Here is a 27,314-nt window from a genome sequence, read left to right as displayed (position 1 = left end):
TGGGATGGGTGTTGATTTTCCTCAGTGTTTTAGAAATTGGTGGAAAGGAGATTCCATGCATGTTTTACCTTTGTTATAAAGCGATTCATTTCTAAAATGTTCTTGATTTGCTTTTGGATGCATTTTAAGCATTAGTCTGAGAATTCATTTGAACATAATTTGCAACATGCATGCAACTGGCCAATCTTTCTTTTCTTTAACATCAATGAATAGAAAGATCTAAATGCAAAATACACATTTCCCTATGCCAACAAAACTCTGCACTTATCTTGTAAATGGATCAACAGCTAATTTCTTCTCAAACGCAATAGAAACAAAGATGGCACCACTCTTCTCATTTCTTCAAATACAAAATTGGGAAGCTATTTGATATTGTGCACCCTCTGGAGTTGTCCACATCCGCCTGTCCAGCCCTAGAGAGCGAGAGAGACCAACCAAACGACTCGAAAACTGTCATACAAAAGTATCCTCAAAAATAAAATAAGAACTGCCTCCTATTTTCGTTTGAAGATGGTTTACAGCTAATCTTTCACAATAACTTCCTCATCTTCTTGCTTTTGCTCTACCTTGGTTTCCTGCGTTTTCTGTTTGCCATATCTTCTGAAAAGGGATAGAAATGTTACAGTTAGTGACAACTGCATTTCATACTCCTAATCTACCATCGGCATAATCTCCCATCGGCTATCAGTAGGAATCTTAAGAAAAGGATAAGAGTGAAATGAAGGAAAACCCACAAATACCACTGATATGGACAAATAAGCTCGTTGCACGCTTCTGGTATTTTTCCACCACAGAAAAAGAAAAGGTACAATGTTAGAGCAAGAATAGAAAGTGAAGTGTACAACGAGGATTGCGAGCGAGAGCTAAGGACTGAAGGATTATGTGACCTAGATATATTTGTCCCACAAATCTATCAAACTTGTGCTATTTTCACTCTAAAGTCTAGGCATAACAGTTCTCTAAGCAATCATTGAAAGTTCTTTAAGCCACTCTTGTTTGGAATGAATCGATACCAAATTTACTAAAACACCAATATAGCTTGAAGCAACAAAATGGTAATTAATTACCTTAAGCTTAAGAGCAGCATAAGGAAGCATCAACTTTCACAAGTCCATCTGAACCGGGCAACTTCCCTCTCGAAAAAACAAAGCTTTTCGGGATCTTATCGCCTGTGAAATGAACCACAGTTGGCTGCTTCTTCATAATTGGCTTTACGAATGCCTTCTTCCTCTTCTTTTTTTCTCAATCAGCGCCTTCTTCTTCTGATTCAATTCAAGAAGACAGTAGCATAAATTAGCACAGACACGCCACCAAAACGATACATAATTGAGAACAAAGCCCCCTTTATTTGAAAAAAAGAAGAAGATGAAAATAACAAGAAACCAAAAACTTTTACTTATGCTTTGCTTTCTTTCCCTTGCCTCATTAAAAGTCCAGGTAGTCAATGCAATATCAGCCAAATGAACCAAACACAACCAACTGAGCTGACTAGGCAAGAAAGAACAACCGTTAACAACAACACCAATACTTGTTAGGGGAGAAATTGGAACCAAGCAAGCAAACCAATTGCCGTAGCTTTCTTCGGGAAGGAAAACGCAGAAACAGAGAGCAACAATAACAGCCTAAGACAATTTAACAGCCAAAGGCAATTTTTTCAATCAACAGATTGACAGCCAAAAGCAACAACAAATCTACAACCGCAACCATTAGAATCGAAAATCCCTTTCATAAGACCCTAATTGTATGAAATCTGAAAAAAAGAAAAGAAAAGAAAACCTAATTTCGTGTGTGAAAGAATAAAATGTAGATTAGAGGAGACGGAAGTGAGAGAGATACCTGTGAGAAAGAAGAGACGGTGGTGGTGCGCCGGTGGTGGTAGGGGCGGGTTTAGGGTTGCCTGTGTTGGAAAAACATGTGTTTACTATTTGTGATGAAACCAATTACATGAGTGCAATAAAATCGGAACTCAAAACCTGGAAATTGATGGAAATCAGTTGGTGATCAAGGCGAGTGTTTGTGTGTGACACTTTGTACTTAAAAGACAAATTTCGCCCCCACTACGGTGCTCACGGTTTGCATTGGACGACATGACTGTCTCCCAGCACTACTTGATCGGAATCCCCCCAAAGCAGCACTTCAATTGGAGGGCCTGGCGAACCATCTTGTGTTTGTAACTCTCTCATATGAAAGGACTTGAACGAAGGAAAAATCAACTCTAAAAATGAATGAGGGAAATAATATTTATAGGCCAACTCACAACTCTACGAAAAGCCACCAAGGAAAGAGGCACATCTGTTTGTGAAGGATGCGTTCGTCCATGGCAAACAAGTGCCAATAAAAAGATGCCACTCCCAAATAAATCAATTTTCATTCAAACTTAAAATAAAATAAAATATTTCCAACAATCCCCCACATGAATGAAATTGACTCGATAACCAGTGCAAAACAACGCAAACGACAGAGAGAGTACAAATGGAAATTTCCTGCATAGGATAAGTAGTTTTTGACTTTGAACCTTCCCTTGTGAAAGACTATCGGATTTACTTGCTAACCAGTGGACGCGATGTCTTGAACTGTTCAGAGTTTTGTGTAAACCAAGACGATAGAATTCACACAGAATCTTTCCGAACACAATTGGTTCTTACGGTTGTGCCCATTTTGGCCCTGGAACACTGACTGGTTTCAGAGAGTGCTTTAGAGAATTCAGCTTTAGAAAATTCTCACAGAAGCGTCCCCTTCACACTCACATAGGTGATCTCTTATTAAGGGTATCCTGCTATTCTCCACTTGGATTTACCAAGGTATAAGAATCATTAAAAGTTAAACTTAACTTAATACGCTGTAGGCATCACTGTTTCACCATAGGAATGAGTTGGAGAAATATCTCCTCAATGATACTCCTATGTCTCATACAACTTGGTTGTCCCGTTGAATCTAGATCTTGGGATCTCCAGTCAGCTAGGTTGGGTTGCCGTTATAGAGACTTTTAAATAATAAGCTTTAATCTCATTCCCCTCGATGATCATTTGTTCTCTAGTCAAAACTCAACTCGACGGATCCGTAACAAATATTTTAACTTTTCATTCTCAAGTGAGAACAAATGTTTAACAGTTTGATGTGTTTAATATCAAGACTTACCGTTACACATGGTCTTCTATGCCTTTCTAACAACTGATGGTCATCACATTATAACTCTTGCATAGAATTGGACTCCCGTTGGAACATCCTATAAGAGATGGCACAGCCATCCGCTTATTAACCTCTTTGTCTAATACAATGAGTTGATCAGACTCCATCGTAGACTTTGCTATACATGCATAAGGATTTCCAAATCATTGTTGCACTCCAATTGTATAATTAAATCCACCTTTGAATTCTAAAACTTTAAATTGGATACTCATATCACCATACTTTATTCTTTAAATATAGTTGAACATCTCCCGTAGTGCAACACGTAAATATTGTGGAAATTATAAATATTGTTTCCCCCACAATTCTGAAATTAATTCAGAATTCAACAAAATAATTTCCGTAGTTTATGACATGACACAAACAATGTCTAAACTTCTCTTCATCTCTCGTGTTCCAAGACACAAGAGCAAGAAACAGCCCCCACATTGAGTGCCTCACCCAATATCGAGTAACTCTATACTCAAATTGAGATGAATTTATGCTAACTGCACCTTGCATTCTAATTAAGTATCTTTGCCGATTCAATAGATACTCTTTATAGCATATAAATCGATTCTACTTTATTTAAAAGGTATCATGTGGGGAGTAGTTGCTTGATAACTATCAAACACTCAAGATTGTTGAAACTTTAGTATTCCAAATCTTTCCATGCCAAATCAAACATAGCAACCCATTCCGTTGGGTTTAAACTAAATTTCAAATCATTCAAAACATGAATTTACATGTGTAATGCCTCCAATAAATTTGGCCCAAGTGACTTTTAAAAAAGTCATTTAATTTGTGACTTCTTTACCAATAGTCACATCTCTCGATGTAACTACAATGGTCACAACCCTTAGTTAAACATCTTGATGGGAACTCAATAGTCACATCTTTTGACTTAATCCCAAGAATCACACCCTTTAATTCCAAGGGTCACACCTTTTGAATCCCAAGGTTCTCACATCTTCACATATCTAGAGTCATACATACTAGAGAGTCACACTTATTCAAACCCTCTTTCAAATGAACACATAGATTCATCTTCTGTGATAGATAACATTTCATCACCGCAATTGTTTCGAAGTTGTGTAAACCAATTCATCACACTGATTCAATTGGAAAAATTGCATAGCCTATTGTTGCATCCATTCAATGTTTCAACTTCAAGTCAATGGTCACGTATGTTCATTTTCTCCGAAAATAAAACCTAGATATTAATCCAAAACACATGCTTTGATTTAGGCAACTATATATCTCCTCATCCAGTTGCAACCCATGCAATTTCTCTTTCCATGTCACATGGCACTAAGAGGAGAGGACAAAACCACTTTGGTTTCCAGAATATAAAGTTCGGAACAAAATAATAAAGCATGCTACTCAGAACATGTAAATGCCACAATAAAAAGTTTCCTTGTGTGGAAACAAAGAAGAAATAAGACTGAAATCAACTATCCAACTCATACCCAGAAGACTTTAACAATTCTCTTGTGACCGAATAACCAGAAGAATATCGTCAATAACCCATATTTTATTGGAGCTCCAAATACTTCCAACACGTACACACCGGTAATGCTCTCTTTCCAAATACTGACGCCAAAACCTTAGTACGTATCATACTACATAATTCTAGAGCATGGATAAACATGCATGTCAAGGAAGGATACAAAACATACTCAAAACTTCAATTTTGCCTTTCCTGCAAACGGTAAATTGTATACTAGGACGAGCACTGCTGCACTAGTAGCGATTATGATCGCATATATATGAAAAGTGCAAACCTCTCGCATTTATCGGAACGGTAACCCAATCACATGAATCAAACATAAACTGAATCGGTGATATATAAAATATCCTTCACTATATGCATGCAATTCAAGTTTGTGTAAACTGGGGAAATCATTTGCCTTGAAAAAAACATGATCCGAAACCAACAAAAACATATATACTGCACATAATTCATATCACTGCCGAAAAAGTGCCTTGGTTCTATTTCTTCAATTTCTACAAACTGAGAGGTACTATTTTAACCCAATTATGCAAGCCAGCCATTTAGTAATCATCGAAGAGAGATGGTTCAGGCAACCGCTTTCTAAACGGACGACAGAAGGCAATCCATTAGTAAATAGATCAGTTCAAACATTGATTATGCCCAAAACTCCACAATTGTCGCAGACGTGAGCAATGCCAAGCCCGATTAGGCAAAGGTCAAGACAGAATGCTAGTCCTCATGCCGTAACTAATGAATAGAAATGTTTGAGTAACCAAAATAAATGTGGTGTATAAAATTTTCACAAACGACGATAAACTTGAGAAGAAACTTTTGTGCATTAAAATAAAACGCGATTAATAAATAGGTCGCAAATGTGATTAATTGGGGCCGGCAACGTCACAGCTGGGGCTGTGGTGTCATGTGCCCCCCCCCCGGACTGGAAAATGAATTTTTTTTACTAAATTACTAATACAAGGGCATATTTTGGAGGAAAAAGAAAAACTTTCAAATGATATGGACATGTGGGACCACTGATGATTAATATTTAATACTCACATGACTTTTCTTGAAATGATTTCCTAATTCTTTTTTTCTTTTTTTTTTTTTGTATTCCTATAATATTTAACACTTTCCTTCTCTCTTTAGATTTTAAAACTCATTCATAATAAAAAAATTAAGAATATTACCTTGTAGGCGAGAGATTTCTTTTTTGAAGAATTTCCATGTGTATTATATGTGTTTAGCGTAGAATATAGATAAATAGTTCTTTCAAGAAAAATAAATAGTTACTACCTCAATGCTAATTAAATGCATGTGAATCCATATACCAAACGAATAAAAAAGGTTATTAATTCAATAGGAAAAATCGTACTTAAGTTTTTCCTATTTACACAATATCAAACCTGTATATGGTATTTAAGAATGACAGGCAATGGGGATTTGGACCTTCCATTTGTATTTGTATAAATATATGGTAGTCTTTTTCGGATGATTAACCATACAGGGGTAATAAAAATTAACCCAAATTTTGGATGCTTAATTATCTGTTGGAAAGATGACTAATCCTTCCCAAGCTTGCTGTATTCTGGTTGTTCTATTCATTACAGCATCAGGTAAATTTTCTAGAGCGATGATAGGAGCTCAGATATTGGCGCACAGGTCCAGACATATGTGTTCGAAACGTTTGATGCACGCGTGACCTTAACTATTTTGTAGCAATTTAGCCACGTGCATCGAACGATTCTAAACGCGCGCATATGTATTTGGATATGTGCTAGCTAACGTATCCATGCGCATGGACTCGTTCAATAATCTTTGGATACAGGGAAGTGAAGAAACAAAACACGAAAAGTTAAAATTTGTTGTTCGTTTCCACTTCATGCATGGTCATGACAGTAGAAATCTTCTGTTGCATTGATTCAAAATAGGAGAGTATTTTGAGCCAAACACGTGCGAATGTATAGTGCAGTACTGATTCTAGCTCTCTAATAGACGATGAGATTTGAACACAATTAATATTGATTCGTTACTTAGTGTGATATTTTATCATGCATGCTACGTGGCGACCCGCGCGTTTTAAATCTATGGTTGATGCATTGCAGTTACGACGATAACAATGGTGGAAGGAAGTGGATATTGGTGTAGAGAAGAGCTGGGCTTATGCGAAGGTAGAGACGATGCGAACTGCTGGAACAATTGCATAGCCAGACACGATACCGGACGTCCTACGGGATATTGTGAACTCTATTCCAGAATTTGCATATGCGTTTGGGTCTGCCACCCATTAATTAATACCACCACCACATAAGTTACAAGCAGATCATGGAAAAAGAGATCATTTTCATATGGACCAGCTACCAAATTAATTTAAGGTTGTAGGCCAATTCCTCACAATTGTGGAGTAAAATCTATCTGGTTTAATTTGAAAAATTTACATATTGGGTTATCGCAGTTAGGTGTTAATTTCCTGCTTCAAGTTATGTATCCACAGTTACATTAATGTCATGGACTACCTTGTTGGAAGTGTTGGAAAATATTTTCAGGTTATCATATTTTTATCTTGGGTGTGAATGTGGATTGACTCGATTTAGAGTCACGTCTTTTCAGTGACACATGAGTAGTTCGTTGTGAACGGATGTGTCCTTTGTGAACATACGTTTCCATTTCCTGGAGACTGTACAGAATAGTACTATAGTACTTACCACATCTTGATTGGAGTCAACTCTAACCCCAGTTCATCAACTTGACATGTCATGTCAAATTTAGCATCGAACATTGGTCGGAGATGCTCAAGAGCCACAGGTAAAGGTTTCACTCCTATCGTTTGTCAATGGGAGAGTTTGGAATTAAGATGGTGAAGATAGATCTCCTTGGAGATTTTGTTACCTCATTGCTTCTTGATTCACAAGCCTATTGCTTCTTTAATGAAATAAGCAAAATTTTAGAAAGAAGAAAAACTGGAAAAGCGCGAAATATTCCGTTGAGTATAATCAGATAAAATTTCTAGTTGAATCGTTCTTGACAAAATTGCTTTCCTTGGATGAGGACCTTGGACTTGTGGTTGTGCAATTTGCTTAGTCGAATAGAAATACATGAAATGCAATTTTCGATGAAATAAGAAAGAAAAGTTGCCTATTATGGTTTATTTTCATCTTTTCCAACTATTTGATCACAATTCTTTATTTTTTCGACTCCACACATCAGGATGAAAAGTATCAATTATTTTCGGCATTTATTTTCTCAAACACTTTTGTACAAATAACTGCTAATAATTCTTTAGTTCTGTTGCTGTTGTTGTTGTAAGCTGATTAACTTGAAGTAAGCCCCATCTCTGTTCTCAACAAGAGTAGAGTGAGTCCCTTGCTCTATAATCTTCCCGTCTTGTATAACCGATATCTGGTCTGCGTTTTTAATAGTTGAAAGCCTATGAGCCACCATAACCGTGGTCCGATTCTTCATCAACTGGTCCAATGCTTGCTGCACCACTCGCTCCGACTCCACATCCAAAGCACTGGTGGCTTCATCTAGAAGCAAGATTCTCGGATTTTTTAGAACAGCCCGCGCAATGGCCACTCTTTGTTTCTGCCCACCGGATAGTTGCACTCCCCTCTCTCCAACTCTGGTTGAGTAGCCCTCTGGGAGGGCACTAATGAAACTATGGGCGTTCGCTAGTTTGGCTGCTTCAATCACTTCTCCTTCCGAGGCCCCCTCTTTCCCGTAAAGGATATTTTCGAAGATTGATGTGGCAAAGAGAGCTGGTTCCTGTTGAACTAAGCCAATGTGTGTCCGGAGAGATTTGAGCTTGAGTTTCTTGACATCTTTCCCTGCAAGAGTTTCAAAAAACTTGTTTAAGGCCAAGCTGATTGTTGGGTTGGTGTAGAGACTTGAAATTTATTATCTTTACTTTATGATTATAATGTGTGATTGAGTTGTTGATAAGGATATGATGTTGGGTCAAATATGATATTACATGGTAATTAAGGGAGTTGATGAAGAACCTTAGTAAGTAAAGGGGTATAAGGTGTGATTTGGCCTATAAATATGCAAAAAAATCAGGCGAGGGATCACTTTCTGTTTTTTTCTTTTTTCCCTGCTCCTATTCTCTCTCTCGTCTCTCGTGTTCTCTCTCTCTCGACTGCTCTCTCTCTCATCTTCCCCACCCAAAGGCTTGCTACCTCTCCAAAATTTCTTGAAGACCCACACGTACTTTGTCATTCTCTACCATCCTTCGCTCTCGGATCGCATAGGAAGAGCTTGGTGGAGGCGTATTTCGCAATTGGAGGCTAGGGCTTAGAGTTTGAGCTTGAATCTTGGCTTTGATCTTGAGGTAGGGATTTCTCCTCTTCTTCTATATGTTAGTGTGTTAATTTGGTGAATCACTTGGTTGTATCGATCCTTGCCTTTGTGTTGTCGAAAAGTTATCAAAATCTACAGAGATTGCTGTCGAGACAACCTGGTATCGATACCCGTGTGGAGGGGTATCGATACCCCACTTCAATCTGGACAGTAACTCATTAGGTATCGATACCACTTGTGTCGGTATCGATACCACTACACTCTGAGCTGAATTTTTGGCTTTTTGTTCCATGTTCTCTCGATCCCCTTGTATGTCGCCTTGTGTGTTCGAAATCCCTTCCAATCACCATGGAAATATAGTATGAGCTTAGAAAGGGGGGGGGGGGAGGAGGGGAGGGGGTCGTTTAATGTCTACTTTTGAATTAAGAACCTTGTTTTACATGCGGTGTATAGTGGCGTTTCCTTTATGTGTGATAGAATGAATTGCGATGTCTCTATTGTGATGTTGTGGTTAACAACGTGATGAACGGGTTGGCAGAGAATGTGTGTGGTATGAAAAGTGGAGCGGAAAAGTTCCGTAACGCAATGGGTGGTAATACGGAGACTCTAATGGGTAGAAATTACTACAACGCAAGGGGTGGGAATGCAGAAACCCAATTGGGTGACTTGTACTGCAACACAAGGGGTGAAAATGCAAAAACCCAATCGGGTGACTTGTACTGTGACGCAAGGGGTGAAAACACAAGAAGGGGTGTGTGTGTGTAGTTGATTCTCTTTGTTGTGCTTGAAGCTATGGTGTTCTAGTTTACTTTTAGGATTTCTTAGTTATCCATGGGTGATTCTTGACAGATTTATGTGTATGGTTAAGTTTCTTCAAAATTAATCATATCGTGATGATTGGTGTTTGGATAGTTGAATCGCAATAATGGGTAGAGTGGCGTTTAATGTCTACTTTTGAATTAAGAACCTTGTTTTACATGCGGTGTATAGTGGCGTTTCCTTTATGTGTGATAGAATGAATTGCGATGTCTCTATTGTGATGTTGTGGTTAACAACGTGATGAACGGGTTGGCAGAGAATGTGTGTGGTATGAAAAGTGGAGCGGAAAAGTTCCGTAACGCAATGGGTGGTAATACGGAGACTCTAATGGGTAGAAATTACTACAACGCAAGGGGTGGGAATGCAGAAACCCAATTGGGTGACTTGTACTGCAACACAAGGGGTGAAAATGCAAAAACCCAATCGGGTGACTTGTACTGTGACGCAAGGGGTGAAAACACAAGAAGGGGTGTGTGTGTGTAGTTGATTCTCTTTGTTGTGCTTGAAGCTATGGTGTTCTAGTTTACTTTTAGGATTTCTTAGTTATCCATGGGTGATTCTTGACAGATTTATGTGTATGGTTAAGTTTCTTCAAAATTAATCATATCGTGATGATTGGTGTTTGGATAGTTGAATCGCAATAATGGGTAGAGTTACAAGTTGGTCTTGGAACTTCATGAGCCGCTGATGACATTAGGAATTAAGTGGCTATTGTAGCATGGAAATACTTTGGTTTTGTGATTGGAGTCGTGGGGTATTTTGCCTAACCTTTGAATGCTCGTGTCTTTCAAGCTTGTCATTCTCTATCCAAATTTTAACTCTTGCATATAAAATTGGTAAAAGATTTTCCTACTGGGCTAGTGTAGCTCAACCTTTCATTATTTTCAGGTGCGACCTCAGGATTGTAGCTTGCATTTGTGGAGTGCTTGAATATGGAAAAACCTTTTTGAAAGCTAATATTGTAGGATTACTTAGTCACCTTGTAATTACTTTTGAAAGATATATATGTAATTTAGTCCATAATTATTTTGACTTGGGAACAACTGTAAATACTTAACTTATTTGTGCCGAGGACTTATGTGATTGAGGCCGGTGGGCCACCGTTATTGTCTTTTGAAAATTATTGTTTTGGAACGGATATTTGATGTAATGAGCAGGACAAACTCTTTTGGGGCTGTATCCAGGTTATTGTGAGGACCATAGTGTTGGAAAACTATATTTATTATATGTTAAAAATTGAGGGCGTGACAGTTGGTGAGGCTTGATTTGTATCAGACACCTCATCATGCATTAACGGAATTTATTTTTGAGCAACAAGGGTATTTTGGGGATTTATTAATGAAAACCTATCATATAGTTCTTTCTTACTTCTGTTATGTGTGTATGCTGGATGTGTCTGGTCTCTTACCTCTACAACTTACTAAAAATAACACGAGCAGTGGAATTCATCAAAGAGAAACTCACCGTCAATCACCACGTTCCCGGCTGTTGGATCGTAAAATCGTAGGACAAGTGCTAGCACTGAGCTTTTACCAGAACCGCTCCTTCCCACTAATGCCATGCTTTGGCCCGCACACACTATTAGATCAAAGCCCACGAAAATCAACTCATTAGGTCTTGATGGGTAGCTAAATTGGACACCCTTTAGCTCAATCGTACCCTCGACACTTGCTAGCTCTTCTCCGGAGTCGCCGATTACCTTAGCCTCCCGATCAAGCAGTTCAAAGACCGATGCCACCATTTGGTTCCCTTTTAGAAGGTCAGGTGCCATTGCCAAAGTCGAGCCCATGGCTAATGCTGTCACAATTAAAACCATAAATGTTTTCATGATAGATTCAAAGCTAGAAAGCTCCTTCCCTATCAAAACAGAACCATACCTGCAAAAAATTAAACAAGACCATTATGAAATTTATTTTATTTTAAACTCCTGAGACTTTCCTCCCCGATCCAAATTCTACTGACTCTGTTGTTTGGAATCACTCAGTTGGAGGGTGTATACAGTAAGGTTTGCGTCACAGACTTTAGGGTGCATAAACCCCCATTTTCCTTGGTACAAGATTATTTGGTTTATGCATCATATCCCTATCCACCAAAGATAGGTTGTCCTTTTGGGGCATGTTGGAGCTTGCCCGACATTGGTATATGAGTCTGGGCGGCCTCTCCACTCATTGCCAATTGGTTTTGAGTTGGATGCTTTAACATGGTATCAAAGGTTTTTGGAGGCTTTTGGACAAGAGTCTATGTCGTTAATGGTTGGGTAAGTGGTAAGCAATGGGACTAATAATGGTCCAGTGGAGTTGCTCAGTGTCTAGAATTGGGCCAAGCAATTCAGATGTGGGAATTCTATGGCTCATACTGTTTTCAAATTGTCTATTGCTGCCACAATTTATTGGCTTTGGAGAAAGAGAAATGGAAGGGGTTTTCAGGACCAGAGTCTGGGTTCTTCTTTGCTATTGCTGCTACTTGGAGAATCAGTAGGAAAATTTCCCCCCTAACTGTTTTGGGGTTTAGTAGTTGATTGGTTGTTTGTTTTCATTGTTTGTGTTTTTGGGCTGCAGAGTTGTGTCACCTAGTCCTCTCGATCGTGGTTTGTTTGTGCTTAATAAGATCATATTGACCCAAAAAAAAGTTGCAAGAAAGCTTATTCAGAAGAGTTACACATATAGGTAGTATATGGACTTGGTCCATAAGTGTTAAACCAGGACCTATGCCACATCTGTTGATCACAAGAAAATGACTTCATACTCCAAATACTACATTGATTGATACATAGACTAGACTCTGATAACAGCTGCAGGTATGGGTCTAAGTGACAGGTTCATAAAATTCATGTATCCGATAAGTTAAATGGTGTTTACAAGGTGACAAGCAATTTCACATTAATATGAGCTTTTTATGCACAATGAAAAGGTAAATTTATATTTTCTAGACCAAACTGGATGACTTCAGATAGTCGTGCTAGGTGTCCAACACACATTCTTAAAGACATTTTTTGTGCCAAAGGTAACGAAGATCAATCTAAAACCACATACCATAAAGCAAGGCCATAGGATGAGAAGATGAAGAATTGAGTTATGCCATAGAATATGCCAGCAATCTGACCGCGAGTTAATGACTTTCTTGAAGGATCAACGAGTTCTTGAGCATAAAGATCCAGAACCTTCTCTTCAGAGCTGAACGCAATCACGGTGCGGATGTTACTTACCGACTCGCTAGCAAGCATGTTCGCTTTTAGATAGGCTTTGCTCAAGTTGCCACCGTATCCTTTCATAAACATCTTCTGTAACATGAAACAAAAAACTAGTGAAAAAAAACCCTTCAATCTCCTTATCCACAAATCAAAGTTGGAAGGAGTAGGAAACCTCGCTGAGATGACCGCTAATGATTAAGGGATATGTTGCCATGACAACAAGTGCAATCCTCCAGTTCAACATGAAGGCAATAATGAACGAGGTAACAACCAAACCAGAATTTTGTATGAGAACTGTTGAGCGATCAACAACAATGTTTCGCAACAAAGTTGCATCACCCTCTAACCGTGATGCAAGCATGGAACTTGTGTTGTTCATGTCATCAAACCATCCAATCTCGTTTTTCAAAATGGCTGCAAATAGTTAAAGAAAGAAACTTTAGCCAAAAACAAATGAAAGAAAATAGAAAGGAAACCCTTCAACATCTACACAAATAACTATTTTTTAACTTGTTATAAATTTGGATGGACTAATATACACGATGCGAACATATTTCTGAATTTTGGTTCCCATTACCTCAAGAGGAAGCAGGGCAACATGAAAATAAAGAATGTTGCACAAACTAATTTTGAACATTTGAACAACTTTAGTTCTTTTGAGTTTTAAAATTATATGCTCTTGAGACAAAATATTTACCGAGCATGTCAAATAATACTCCTGCGTCCCATATTGTTCAAAAGAAGCATTTTTTTTTTTGCTGGACTGTAGTTAGAATTGGTAGTTGTAGTTAGTAAGGTTCGAATCCGGGTCAAATGTATGAGAATACATGGTGCCTACCACTTGGGGTTATCACTCCACTTGCTTGTTCAAAAGAAGCAATTGAGATCTTTTCATTTGTGAAAACATTTGGTATGCTAATCACAAAACTATTTTTTCATTGTTGTGATTAAACATAGGACTCTCGAAAATGGAAAAATAAAATGGATGGAAGGAGTACCTTCGTAAAACTTTTTTATAAAGAGAACAATGGTGATCTATGTTGCATAGACTCGAGTATTAGTCTTGGGTAAGGGTATGTGTCCATGGGTTGGATTCATCTAATTTCAATCTCAAGGACATGATAGACCACACCAATGCAATCACATTCCTTACTATATTTGTTTTAGTATGTAGGACAAATGGTATTTTGTTGGAACGTTGGGACATTTCATACATAATATAAGATCTTTATGCATAGTTTACGTTAATTTGAATTGCAAACTAAACAGGTCGGACAAAGATCCCTTGCCCTTATCCAAGCGTCAAAGAGTTAGACATGGACACCTTATATTATTAGAATAGTCCATGTAACATAGATGGTGATACAAGGAGTAAAGACGGAAAGTTGACTTGTTTTTTTTACCAGAAAACATCATTTCTCGCACGCGAAGAGTAAGCCGCTCTCCCATGATTCCGAACGAGAGATGTGTGATGACATGAACAATAACAGTTATAGCAGCGCCTCCACAGAAGAGGAGTGAGATCTTCTTGACTTCACGAGTTGTTGTATCCCAGTCCATGTAGTAAGATACAAGAGCCTGAGTGACACCAAGAGCAAAAAGAGGCATTTGGGCTCCTGCAATAAGTGCACAAATTGTGCCGGCAACCCCGTAAATCCATTCAGGACCCACCATGGAGTACAATCTTCCACTGGACACACTGGGTTGCGTAATAGTCTCTGGCCCATCAACTCCATTTCGAACAACTAATGCTTTATCAGACTTCAAACTTGAAACGTGGTTGTTCCGAGATATTTCGTAGGGAGATTTAGTGCTGAAAAATGATCAAAGATAGGGGAAAACAAGATTTTGATATGTATTAGAGATTTTTGGTGAAATGAGTTTATGTAGATTAGAGGTGTCATTGAAACAAAAACATTCACTAGCTAGAAATTGCAGTCCCTAGGAAGAAGATCGATTTTTTTTTTGGAATCGCAAGTAAATAATTGTGGTGCCGATGTTGCTATCCATGCTAAAGCAATATTATGAGATACATGCGATAGAGACATATTTCTCTGTTCTTAAGAAATATAGCAAAATAAGAAAGTGTACTGTCAACATAGTGTCCTCTTTTGTTGTGTGGTGAACATCATATTGGAGCAACATTTTAAGGATGATGCTGCAAAAACAAGCATTGCATTTGTCAAACGGAGCATAAATCAAGCCACAAAGCTTTCTCCCGAGTGCGAGTAAGTCACCCTCTGAGCTTTGTTTACTGCAATGACATTAAGCAGCCAAATCTAACGTCTACAGCATTAATATACCGTGAAATTTAGTTTACCTAAGTGGTCGACCCAAGGTAGGTCCCCGTGAAGGGACCTGATGCAAGGAAACTTCTTCTTGGAGTTGAACAAGCGATGTATAAGCACTATTTGGTTGTGAAATGAGTTCATCGTGACTTCCAGTTTCCACTATTTTCCCGCTTTGGACAACAGCTATCACATCTGCATTTCTAATGGTAGAAAGTCGGTGGGCCACAACTACTATTGTTCTTCCCACCATCACTCGATCAAGTGCTTCCTGTACACTCTTCTCACACTCCGCATCAAGTGCACTTGTAGCTTCATCCAGCAGAAGTATTGAGGGGTTCTTTACTATTGCACGCGATATTGCAATTCTCTGCTTCTGTCCACCTGATAATTGTACTCCCCTTTCACCCACCTGCAAATGGAATTCCATTAATTTTTTCTTCAACAATAGATATTCCTCCTTGCGGAAGGATAAGAGAAGGCTACGGATGTTTTGGAGTTAGTTTATTTCCTCTTTTTTGCTCACTTTTAATTTAACTCCTACGTAGCACCAACACGGCAACGCAACGCGATACAAACCAGACACCACACCGACACTCGGGCAAGTAAAACGTAAGAAATTGGAGGACATGACACGTTGCGGGACATGCTTATAAAAAAATAACCAAATATGGCTCCAATGAAAATATGCAAACACCATATATACCTTAAATCATATTATCATTCACCAAAGCATTTGAACAAAAGCGTTCCGTCACTTATGGGTCCTTATAATCACTACAGTTATCATCTGTCTCACAAGAAATAAGACTTCTCTAAATTTTACTCAGAGCCTACTATTTATGTTAATACCTGCGACTTGTTTTGTGAGTGTCCCGAGAATGTCTAGAACATTTTTTAGAGTCTCTCCAGAGTGTCCAAAGACTCCAAACAGAAAATATTGAGAAAAACTAGGACAATTTGGATTTGAGTGTCGGACACGTATCGTATCTGAAGAGTATTTGGAGAGTGTCGATGTCCGACAAGTGTCCAACACCTGTACACGACCTCCAAGGAAGTGTCTGTGCTGCATAGCCCTTCACGAATCTCTCCAAACTCCAAGTTCAGCAACAAAGATAAAGAACCAAACTGTTCTAATTGTCAATATCCAAAATTAAAATCATGAGTTGATTCTTGCATCTACATCACAGTTTTCTATGTAAATTCAAAGTAATTTTGAAGGAAAATGCATAAGCTATAAAGTAACATATCTTGGAACCAAACTCCTCTTTATGTAGTCTGAGTTTCATCTTTCCTTTTATGCTTCATTTGGTTCACACAAGTTCGACTAGAAGAAATAAACTTCTTGGGATTTAAAAACCCATACTAAACTTTCTTAGTGGGCAACTGATTAAATTTCTTGCATTTTCATGAATCTTCTTGGCAACCACGTAAGGCCAAAACTTTGAGAACAAAAACAGAGAAACAACCATGAAATGTGTTGCTCCATAGATGGGAAACTAAATAATCTTTCAGTTCATTATACCTGAGTTTCAAATCCATCGGAAAGGTTGCTGATGAAACCGATTGCCTCAGAAAGTCTTGCAGCACGTGTAATCTCTTCAAGGGTGGCATCATTTTTTCCATAGAGAATATTTTCCCTAATGGTTGTAGCAAAAAGTGCAGGCTCTTGATTTACCAACCCAATCTGTTTTCGTAACCACTTGAGGTCAAGCTGCCAAATATCAGTTCCATCCAGTAGTATCTGTCCAGAGAGGGGTTCATAGAATCGCTCAATCAAAGATACAACTGTGCTCTTTCCGGACCCACTTGCTCCCACGAGTGCTACAACCTTCCCAGAAGGTATGTTAAGATTGAGCTTATTGAATATCATGACATCAGGCCGAGATGGGTAGCTGAAACATACGTCAGTGAATCGGATATGGCCTTCAATGTTGTCTAGTTTCCTTCCATTTTTTGAGTTGGTTTGGCTTACTGTATTTCTCTCTATCATCTCAAATATGGGATAACCAGCTGTCTTTGCTCTGATGAATGCGGAGATGTCTGGTGCTGCCTGTCCCAGTGACCTGTGTTAATTATTGAAAAGATCATGATTGAGAGGATAATTTGCTTCCTGATTATTGACATGTGGAACACAAGTTAAGCATGCAATTAATGACACCACTACCACTATTATTAAGAGATGTCCGATGTTCGTCAATTCTCACAATAAGTATTCTATTAGACACAATGGAATACGACGTAATCTGTCAGTGAAGAAGAGAGCCTTTATTGTTGAGTTCATGAAAAAAAAGAGTGAACCACATTAGTTTGTTTGTGCTAAACAGGCTAAAAGTGACTGCTAGAACAATTTCTTAGAATTGTAACATAGGCTACACACTATCTATTTGGCAATTCTACAAACATCAAATAGCCACCTAACAATAATAGATGAATCTCATATCAAATGCTATGATGAAAACCAAAGTCTTATGTTGCCTTCCAATTTCCAACGATGAAGTTGTAGATTCGTCAAAATTTCACCACCATTATAATCAACATCTCAAATTTAATCTTTGTGTGACCGTTAAAAAGTGGTTGAACAAAGAAGCAAGAGTACAAGACTTACAGTCCAGAGATGACAACATTGAGCATTGTAGTGAAAGATTCTCCTCCATCCGCAATGTTCTTATGAACAACAATGCTAGTAAACCAAACGAGCAATGACCAAGAAAGAAAAAGAACACAATGTAGGGTGCCCAATCCCAGACCCTTGGCAAGACCGGCTTTCTTCCCATACTGGTAAGTGCTTAAAAGTGCTGTTCTATATGATCTTAGTGCCCTTTCCTCTCCTGCAAATGTTTGAACTGTTCTGACATTTCCAATCACCTGAGAATTTGCATAAAGTTAGAATAAAGTGAGAGAAAGCCAACACCTGCTCCTTAGTAGTAGGAACCTCTTCCTCGGGTGGCAAATCCACCTCAAAACCTCACTCCCGTGCTCCAAAATCAAACTCTCCTAGGAACCTCACTCCCGTCGAGGAAGCCCAAGGAAGCAACATTAAAAGATACCAAGCAAGTGAAAACATGAAGAAGGATGGTAAGAAACTTGAAAAAGATTAACTCAACTTTGCTAAAGTTTATTAAACATAATATTTAAATTGTGCACTGAAATTGAATTGGGTCTCTAGGCTTGCCCTCTCTGATGCCATTTGGCTTTGATTTGAGGGCATGGTTTCGTAGCAAAACATGTATAGGGGGGCCATTGTTTCAGTGGTATTCTGAAAGCAACCACCTTGTGCATATTGCCAAAGGTTAGATCTGTCTCCAATCTTCCCCTGCCCATACCCCCAATGATTGGGAACTACATGGATTCTGTTGTTGTTGTTGTATTAAACACAATATTTACTTATATTTTATGGATTATAATTATGAATTATAATATTCACTTGTTTTATATATTTTTGTTTTTATATTATTCCTAGACGCTCCCCCACACTCCCTTGAGGTTTATGATCCTTCGCTTCCCGCCCCCATTCTTATCGTGCCTTTGAACCCGCTTTGTGCAACTAAGGTATGTTCATACAATGGATGCTCTCCACGTTATCTAATTGGACAAATCAAAGTATTGACACCTAAACCTAACCAAAAAGGGAAAGAAAAAAAGCCTCATCTTGTTTTATTTTCAATGGTTCTAAAAAACACAAGCTTGACTTCACAGTTCACACTCAATCTACATAAGCTCTAGGCCAAAACATAGACCCTTTGAAAACATTTTTCTTGCTATCTATTGTTAGTGAAAAAAGTCAAACACATAGGTACATTTGATTGCCAGGCAGGATAATCAACAATGTAGGATGTGGTTCATCCTTGGGATGAAATGGAATGTGGTTTATCCTGGGGATGAAATGGGGAATTTTGTACCTCATGGGCTTAACCCTTAGGCAGGTGAAATACTTGCTCTAGGTCTACAATTTCCTAGCCTTATAAGAATGCCAACCTAAAATTACAAATTTTCAAAACTTTTGCATTTTACCTTATTTAAACTTTTTAGGCCTTGTAAAACAAATCTTTTGCATCTTAAAGTCTATAGCAACTTCGTCATCTAAAAGGTCAATAAATTCAAACTCCTCTTCTTCTTTGTTTTTGGGCTGTTAGGTCCACAATACATAGGTAAAACAATTTTTCGTACGATTGCGTAACAAAAAAGTAAACTTTCTTATATGATAGCTATAAATGTGGAAAGCACTTTTGTCCAACTGCGCTAATACATGATGCGAAGAATCTCACCTTGATCTTAAGAACCTATACCACAACAGATTACAAGAATACATAGGGGAAGAAAGACACAGTATTTCAACACCAAAATAGTCAATAAAAAATTAGGATGAAAAAGAACCTTTTGAAAAGTTTGCTTTAGGCCCCATAAAGTATTGAGCTGACCCTACCATGGCGAGACAATGTCTTATTATGCCACGATATCCCATAGTCAACTTGTTCAACCAAATGTAGGGTAAACCAGTCCTATCTTCGGATAACTATTTAATTTCTTCTCTTTTATCGGGCAACCAAATGTGCTTCATCTATAGTATGTACACACAAGAATAAGACGCCGCGACAGTATAAAACTTCTTAATTGGAAATGTGATCACTATATGCAAAATTACCTGATTCATTGTGGCATAAATAAAAATTGCCTCGATATATGTACATATACATCTTTTAAACATCCATGCATTGAGAGAGAGAGAGAGAGAGAGAGAGAGAGAGAGTGTGTGTGTGTGTGTGTGTGTGTGTGTGTGTGTTAGACTTGTTTCACATCGCTCATCTAAGCCACCTAAGCTTGGTTAATAAAATCTAGAGGCTACTCCACCTATTGTCAATTGGTTTTAGGTTGGAACCCTCAAAGAAATCAAGAGAGAGAGAGAGAGAGAGAGGTACCTCTTCAGCAATTTCACCGGCCTCGACGTAGGATTTGCGGACTCTGGCAATAAGACCAGTGACTACAAAAGCATAAACGCCACCAGCAAGGGCGATCAAGGGGACAATAGAGAGAGTGACAAGACTGATTTGCCAAACCATAAAGAAGCCGATTGAGAAGCCAGCTATGAATCTGCTAATGTAGTGTATAAAGTTCCCCACCTGCCATCACAACCCAAATGTATTTGAAAGTTATAGAAAATGGGAAAAAAAGAAAAGAAATTGGAAGATGAGAGGGCAATGGCCGGGTGGAAAATGTTATTGTTCACAGAACTTACAATTACCATTTCCTTCTCTCTTTCTCTCCTAACTAAACAAGAGAGGAAGAAAATTTATACTAATATTCTTTTCTTTTCCATTCTCTTCTACTAGTTCCAAACAATTTATTACGTAGTATCAACCACTGCACTAAAAATTAAGCCAATTTTTTATGTGCAAACTTTACAAATCACATGATTGTTATATGCACACTTTTGAGCTATAGGGAATGTATCCGCATATGACTCAAACCACAGGGGGTCAAAATGGACTTTGCCCTAAACTAAAGATAGATTACAAGCGGCATATTTTAACCAATGGTGGTCAAAGTATTAGCGAATTGTTAATTTGGTCCCAATATACAAATTTTGTCTATTCAATGCATGTTTACATAGTCCCGAAGACTAACTCAGTCTGTTTTCACCATCAAGTGCAGGAGTATTTTTGAAACTTTATTAAAAACTTCAGCTAATTTTTACTAATGGTCCCCAAAGTAATAGCGAGATATCAATTTGGTCCCCAATATACAAATCGTGTCTCATGTTTTGATGACCACATAAAAATTAACCCAAATCACTAAAAAGGGATGGGTTGCTATAAGAAGGTTTTTGGGTAAATAATCCTATCCCTAGTCACGCACAATCATAACCACTGCCGACCATCCACCTTAACTGCCTTACCTATCACCTCCTAACCAGCAAATACTATTGTCGTCACCAAACCCCGACATCTAAAGCTTTATTCAAAAAATTCTAGATTCGTGCATCATCCCTCTGAAAACACAGAAAGTCATCATATCTACTCATTCTTGTACTATCTCTTCGCCATCGTTGTTTCGACGACCACCATTTTTGTATGTTCAATCACTTTTCGCCTTTGTGTGTATGTGTGTGTGTGTGATGTGCGGGCAGCGACATCAGAAGGCAAGGGGAACAAGCGTGGTGGCTGATGTGAATGGGAAGCGATGAGCGAGTGTGATGTCCTAGTAGCTGAAGGTGGAGAACATGGTGGCGTGTAGTGGCTATTGGTAATGATGGCCGAGATTGAGTTAGGGTTTTGTTGATGGAGACAATAAAAGGTGTATGGTAGTTTGATTGATAAAAGACACAATTTGTATATTGGGGACTGAATTGGCATTTCGCTAATACTTTTAGGGCCATTGGTAAAAAAAGAAGAAGAGAAGTTTGACAATAATGCCCCTGTTGTTGATGGTAAATGTGGACGAGGTGGCTCTAAGGATCATTTAAACGTACATTTTAAATGTTGAGGATGCAATAGACGCAATATGTTGGAGAGCAAATTGACAATTCTCGAAGACTTTGAGAACCATAAGTAAAATTAAGCCGATTACAGGCCAAGTGCCAAATTGGCATTGCTAAATCATTTTTCGTTTGTTGCAGTGGTGAAAGTCAAAAAATAGTAATGTTTTTGTACTGGCTTGGTGCCAATCTCTATTATAAAACAGAAGGGTGTGGGGACAAGTTGTTGGAATGGCTAGGATTGATTTGATCCAAGGGCTGAGAGGCATTCTCCTCATCTCATTAAAGAGCCCACATTTTAAAGCTAATTACACAACTGCCATACATGCCTCGCCATCATATTCCAAAACGTATTCACCGTACTTCGTCTTTTGAAACCCCCATGCCAGAATTCCTCTCTCTCTCTCTCTCTCTCTCTCTCTCTGTGCACCGCCTCCATCACCATCGTCCTCTCTCCCTCCTTTGTAAGTTTAATATTTTATTCGTTTAGTACCCTTTTCTGTTTTGAAGTTTGCAATTTTTGCTGGGTTTTCGGTTTCTTATTAATCACCCACGGCATACGTTTGCTTTCAAGGTGTTTGTTAAAATGCATGGTAGAAATAGAATGAACTTCATTCAGACATCTTAAAAAAAGCTAAGGAAACAAAAGCAAAAAAATTTTATGGGCTTTTCAAATTCCAAACATCATTCAAAAGTCCCCAGCTTATAGGCTCTTTTTCCCCATTCAAAGGAAAAAAGACCTACCAGCATTATTTTTTTGATCAGTACTTACTAGCAATTCTGGTGCAAGAGAAGTATTCTTAAGCCAATTAAGCAGAATAGGCCCCGAGGAAAAACAAAAAATAATTTTGGAAAGAAATCGAGGGAAGTGTAGGGACCCAGAGGCTCAGATTCACTTGATCCAATAGTCTTTTTCCTTTTGTTCCCTTAAATTGTGGTCAAGAAGCCTATTTTTGCATATACAAGTTGACAGGTCAGCTGTTTCGAGTAATAATCTTCACACCTTTCTTATACATTATAACTTTTGGTTGATGCTGTGGAACTGTACATTGTTGCATGGGGACCAATTTTGCTTTAATGATTACCAATAATCCTTCTTCCTTGATGGTTTTAGCGCTCTTACATTCTTGGCCTGAGTTGATAAGAAATATTGACAAATTCTATTTATTTCGGAGGGTTGCTTATGTGGTGGATGGTGAGTTTTTTTTCTTATAATTTTTTGGTCTTTTGTTTGGAGACCGTAGCTCAATGATTCCCTTCTTGAGGTGATTTCTTTTGGAGGCCGACACTTGAACTGTCATATTTATTGTAGCTTCTCATTTCAGTGTACCTTAGACTCTTATGAACTTTTCTTTTCTCTAGGACACCTAATGGTGTTTACATGATTCAGTACCAAAATGCTTGGTTGCTATGGCTTATGGACAATACCCTGGTAGTTTGGATCAATACTGATTTTGGTTGCTGCACTAATTTCTAGGTGGTGCTCGGCATTTTCATGCTTCAAGCAGACATGGGCTCATTTTGGATCAATACTTCAAGTTGGTTTGTGCTCTCCTATCTCTTAGTTGGGTTTATGCACATTTTGTGTCAGGTTGTGATCTGAAAACTCTTTTCCTTTTTTGCTTTGTACTATTCCTTTTTTATTTTATCAAATTTGTGCTGAGTTGCAGATGATTGTTGCGAGGTAATTCTTTTTTTATATCAATAAAAAAAATCTTCGCCATTCAAGAAAAATGGGTTAGTTTGGATCAGTACTAATTTTGGTTGCTGCACTAATTTCTAGGTGGTGCTCGGCATTTTCATGCTTCAAGCAGACAGGGGCTCATTTTGGATCAATACTTCAAGTTGGTTTGTGCTCTCCTATCTCTTAGTTGGGTTTATACACATTCTGTGTCAGGTTGTGATCTGAAAACTATTTTCCTTTTTTGCTTTGTACTATTCCTTTTTTATTTTATCAAATTTGTGCTGAGTTGCAGATGATTGTCGCGAGGTAATTCTTTTTTTTTTTTATATCAATAAAAAAAATCTTCGCCATTCAAGAAAAATGGGTTAATTTCCAGCAATTTGGAACTACCTAAAAAATTTTAGCTACCTACAAATTGAAATAATGTTTTGAGCCACTATCAAGATTCAAAGGGTAATTTCAATTTCAACCGAGGTGCGTAGTGCCGTAGGCACGGGCAAGCACTAGTTTAATATAATCTGAAAATATTGACCATTGAACTCATCGCATTTGTGAAAGCAAATTAAGTGGCTTAGATGATGTGCTAAATTTGGCAATTTTCAAAGTTGATGTCAAATTTAGCACCAAGAATGACATTGTCAAAATTTGATATTGAGTTTGGCACAAGGGTGCACAGCGTTTTGTCATTCATGATACCGTTTTTTGCCTTTGACAAAGGATTTGGCACATGAGTGGGCTTGCTCTTATTAGAACAAGTAGTTTGTGCTAAAATGCCTTTATTTTTAAAAACTTATTATAGATTACAATAAAAAAGAAATACTGCCACAAGTCGAGTTGAAACTATTAAAATCTTTCATATTTCATTTTTCTTCTTTGTCTCTGTTAGATTTTATCCAATTATTTTATTTCAACTTAGTTTTTTTATTTAATCACTAGTCAGGATATAGCTAGAATTTATAAATTTTCTAAAATAAGGGGCACAAAAAGTTTCGTAGTATTCTTTGACGATTAAGGTTTTCACATGATTTAATGGAGAAATAAAAAATAAAATTACCTTCTCAGAAATAGCATCCTGAATCACAATAATGTCGCTAGTAATTGCACAAATCACATCTCCAGTTGAAGCCTCTCTATCAAAATGACTAATGTCTTGATTTAACATTGACCTCAAATATGCCATCCTCATTTTCGCCGCTTGCCTTTCTCCCGTATGCATCCAACATGCCACCTCTTTTTGTATATTGATTCGCATACGCATATATATGACATATTTTGATTAGCTAGAAATAAGACAAATTAACTAAAAAAATCGATGAAACATTTAGCAACAATGAAATTAGGATAAACATATTTAAGATGATCTTTCACACATTACTCAACGACAACTAGTTCATACCTGTCCATGATGAAAATAGTACAACCAGACTGAGGTATACGAAATCCAAAGAATACTGCAAACAAAGACATAGGCAAATTCTCATGACCAAAGTGGAATTCGAAAATTTGTCCCAACAAGTTGGATTAAAAATTTGGGGAAAATGAGGAAATAGTGGTGGGTTAAATATTGAAATCACCAAATATGGATCCACAACAATAATACTCCATAACCATGACTTTTTTGGACCATTTTGTCCTTGTATTGGGGTGCAAGTTCAACAAAAATAAAAAAAAACAAGTACATGAAATTGTGGGAGCATATCCGTCTAATGCAAAGGGCAAGTCAATATATGGTTGGCCAACGTGAGCCTATGGAATGACTACTCTCTCAGGAATGAGATCCGACGGCCGAGATTAGAAGCCCACACATTGTTGGGATCCCTCATAGGAAAAGGACTTGTAACATGTTTTTAAAGGTATCTGCGAGAAATTAGCTCAAAATATGACCGGAAAGTGCATGATTCAAACAGTTTTTCATAAAGCTTGACAGGTCTGTAAATATTTAAATCAAGCACTTTTCGGTTATATTTTGAGCCGATTTCTAGCAATACCCTTAAGAACATATTTTAATTAAGTTGAACGGTTTGGATCATCAAAATATGAACCAGAAAACTCCAAATTATGAGGTCCGCATTTAAGGTCCGCAATTAAAAATTTTTATCGCCAATCCAACCAGAACGCAGATTATCTAGCTAGGCTTGGTGCAAAACAAAAGGCGGACGTAGTGGTCACAGAGGAAACCTCCCATTTGCGAGGCACTTTGTACTTGAAGATGGTTTGGGGCCAGTTTGGACAACTACGGGTGTAATGATGGAGCAGTTTTATGTCGTTTGGAACCTTGTTTTGTTAGACTCTCTGTAATGTTCTTGCTTTCACGGAGAACTGAAAAGAAAAGGAGTGTGGCCAAAAGTGACGCTTCACATCTTTTGGCACAAAAGATATAATACAAGTGATCAACTCAAAACAGAGCAAGCAAATGAACTTGCAAGCTAGCCCAGGCAGGGCCGGCCCAGACCTCTTGGGCCTGGGCCTGGGCCTCGGGCATTAAAAAATTTCAAATTTTAGAGGCACTCTAATATTATTTGTAAATTAGTATATATTTTATTTGTTCATTTTATAACATAAATGTCTTTGCTAGCTTAGTGGTAAACTGATTTTAGTCTGTATAGAGTGTCTGAGTTTGAGTTTTCTGGACAGCTTTTTCTTTTAAAATATTTTTCCCCCAAAAATAATGCTATTGTAACTGCCGGGTTTCGAAATCAAGTCAAGTAGAATTCAAACCAACCACTTTAGTCGTTGGTGACAAAAAAATTAACATGCATTATAAAGTCTAAAGTAGTAATATAAAGAAACATTTCTATCATTGTTTAATTCTAAAAATACGTAGGACACCATTCCACAATTTAGCCTTGAGCATCCAAATCTCATTTTGGCCCTAGCCCGGGTGGTTGAGTACTGCTTGTTCCAAATTTATCCCATCTTAGTTTCAACTCCTCTAACTCCCACTAACATACTAGCTAATTACACTTCAAGGTCTTTCCTAAAAAGAAAAAAGAGCAAGTGAATTGAGTATACTGGAGTGGAGTATTAATTTTCCAAACTTACCTTGGCTACCCTGTGAGAAGCCGCAGCCGGAAATAGATAAGCCGTTCCCATAACGTTTATTATTTTCCCGAAGAAAACAAAGAAAACCGGCACCGAAGCACCGTGGATGCACGCGCCCACGGATCCAACGGACATTAGAAAGCAGTCGTAAGTGTCGGCGAATGCAAAGAGTTTACGAAACGGCACTCGTTTCGGCTTCTTGATTTCTCCCTCTTCTCCTTCTTTTGTCTTTGTATCATTTTCGGCTGTCTTTTCGTTACCGGGAAAGGGACCTTCGTTGCTCATCTCTCTCTGTGCGCGCGCCCGAATACGTGTTTGAGTGCGTGCGTGAATGTGAATGGGATGTTTAGGTTTAGAGAGAGGAATGGAAGTTGAAGGATGCGGGAGAGGGAGGGAGTTTTTTAGATGAGATCATTTAGTGCGAAGCCGAATTCAATTATATAGACTACTCCAATAGCAAAAGTCGACAGTGTTAGAGGTGGGGTGGTGCCGTGGTGGTGGTGTTATCTTATGAGAGAGCACTATCACATGTATATATATTTTTGTGTACGTTAGAACCATACATGCAAGCAATAAACTTAATTAATTGCGTCCCACATTAAAATATCAGTTTATGTAAAAGTGTATTTTTGAAAGAAAGGGACTACTTTTGTGTCCGACTAGCTAGCCCGTTTCGGGCACTATTACTGTTCTTGGATTAAGTTTATTGCGTGGATAACGTGCAAAAATTTTAAAAAAAATGAGAAAAACTTGTTAACATAGCAACCTGGGCGCTCAATCGCCGGCCTCCAAAAGTGTTTTGAACGGTTCAGATTTTAAAATAACTACTCCGTATTTGCTAGAATAGTTAAACTCTT

The 27,314-nt window shown here is 38.1% G+C and overlaps 1 protein-coding gene, 2 long non-coding RNA genes and 1 other non-coding gene across 4 annotated transcripts; 2 read left to right on the top strand and 2 right to left on the bottom strand.

The window, feature by feature from the left end:
- Positions 1-226: 226 nt before the first annotated feature.
- LOC131333739 (uncharacterized) lies at positions 227-2,281 on the bottom strand. The gene is made up of 3 exons (XR_009201882.1): positions 1,837-2,281; positions 1,068-1,262; positions 227-600 (listed from the first exon to the last, which is right to left on the bottom strand). It is a non-coding gene; the product is annotated as an uncharacterized LOC131333739 (long non-coding RNA).
- A 5,497-nt stretch (positions 2,282-7,778) lies between these two features.
- LOC131333671 (ABC transporter B family member 10-like) lies at positions 7,779-26,861 on the bottom strand. The gene is made up of 12 exons (XM_058368308.1): positions 26,458-26,861; positions 24,812-24,866; positions 24,470-24,645; positions 20,176-20,376; positions 17,865-18,124; positions 16,782-17,322; positions 15,289-15,668; positions 14,372-14,781; positions 13,141-13,382; positions 12,811-13,058; positions 11,243-11,655; positions 7,779-8,487 (listed from the first exon to the last, which is right to left on the bottom strand). Exons 1-12 carry the CDS (start codon positions 26,740-26,742, stop codon positions 7,940-7,942), a joined length of 3,759 nt encoding a protein of 1,252 aa, XP_058224291.1. The 5' UTR covers positions 26,743-26,861; the 3' UTR covers positions 7,779-7,939.
- On the top strand, positions 8,651-10,913 carry LOC131333733 (uncharacterized). Its single transcript, XR_009201874.1, has 2 exons — positions 8,651-8,990; positions 10,667-10,913. It is a non-coding gene; the product is annotated as an uncharacterized LOC131333733 (long non-coding RNA).
- LOC131334967 (small nucleolar RNA snoR100) lies at positions 18,376-18,484 on the top strand. Its single transcript, XR_009202364.1, has one exon. It is a non-coding gene; the product is annotated as a small nucleolar RNA snoR100 (small nucleolar RNA).
- Positions 26,862-27,314: the final 453 nt, after the last annotated feature.

The sequence above is a fragment of the Rhododendron vialii genome, chromosome 7a (assembly GCF_030253575.1).
Source record: "Rhododendron vialii isolate Sample 1 chromosome 7a, ASM3025357v1".
NCBI classification, from domain to species: Eukaryota; Viridiplantae; Streptophyta; class Magnoliopsida; order Ericales; family Ericaceae; genus Rhododendron; species Rhododendron vialii.
The sequence above is the reverse complement of the archived record's forward strand: the minus strand, read 5'-3'. Positions and strand labels throughout refer to the sequence as shown.

Bases quoted from the DNA above. Each gene is read 5' to 3' on its own strand.
- LOC131333671 (XM_058368308.1), bottom strand. From the start codon at position 26,742: ATGAGCAACGAAGGTCCCTTTCCCGGTAACGAAAAGACAGCCGAAAAT. The intron at 15,669-16,781 runs GTATAATGAACT...TTCCATTTGCAG, and splicing joins CCGATGGATTTGAAACTCAG to GTGGGTGAAAGGGGAGTACA. The intron at 8,488-11,242 runs GTGAGTTTCTCT...AAACTCTTGCAG, and splicing joins CGGGAACGTGGTGATTGACG to GGAAAGATGTCAAGAAACTC.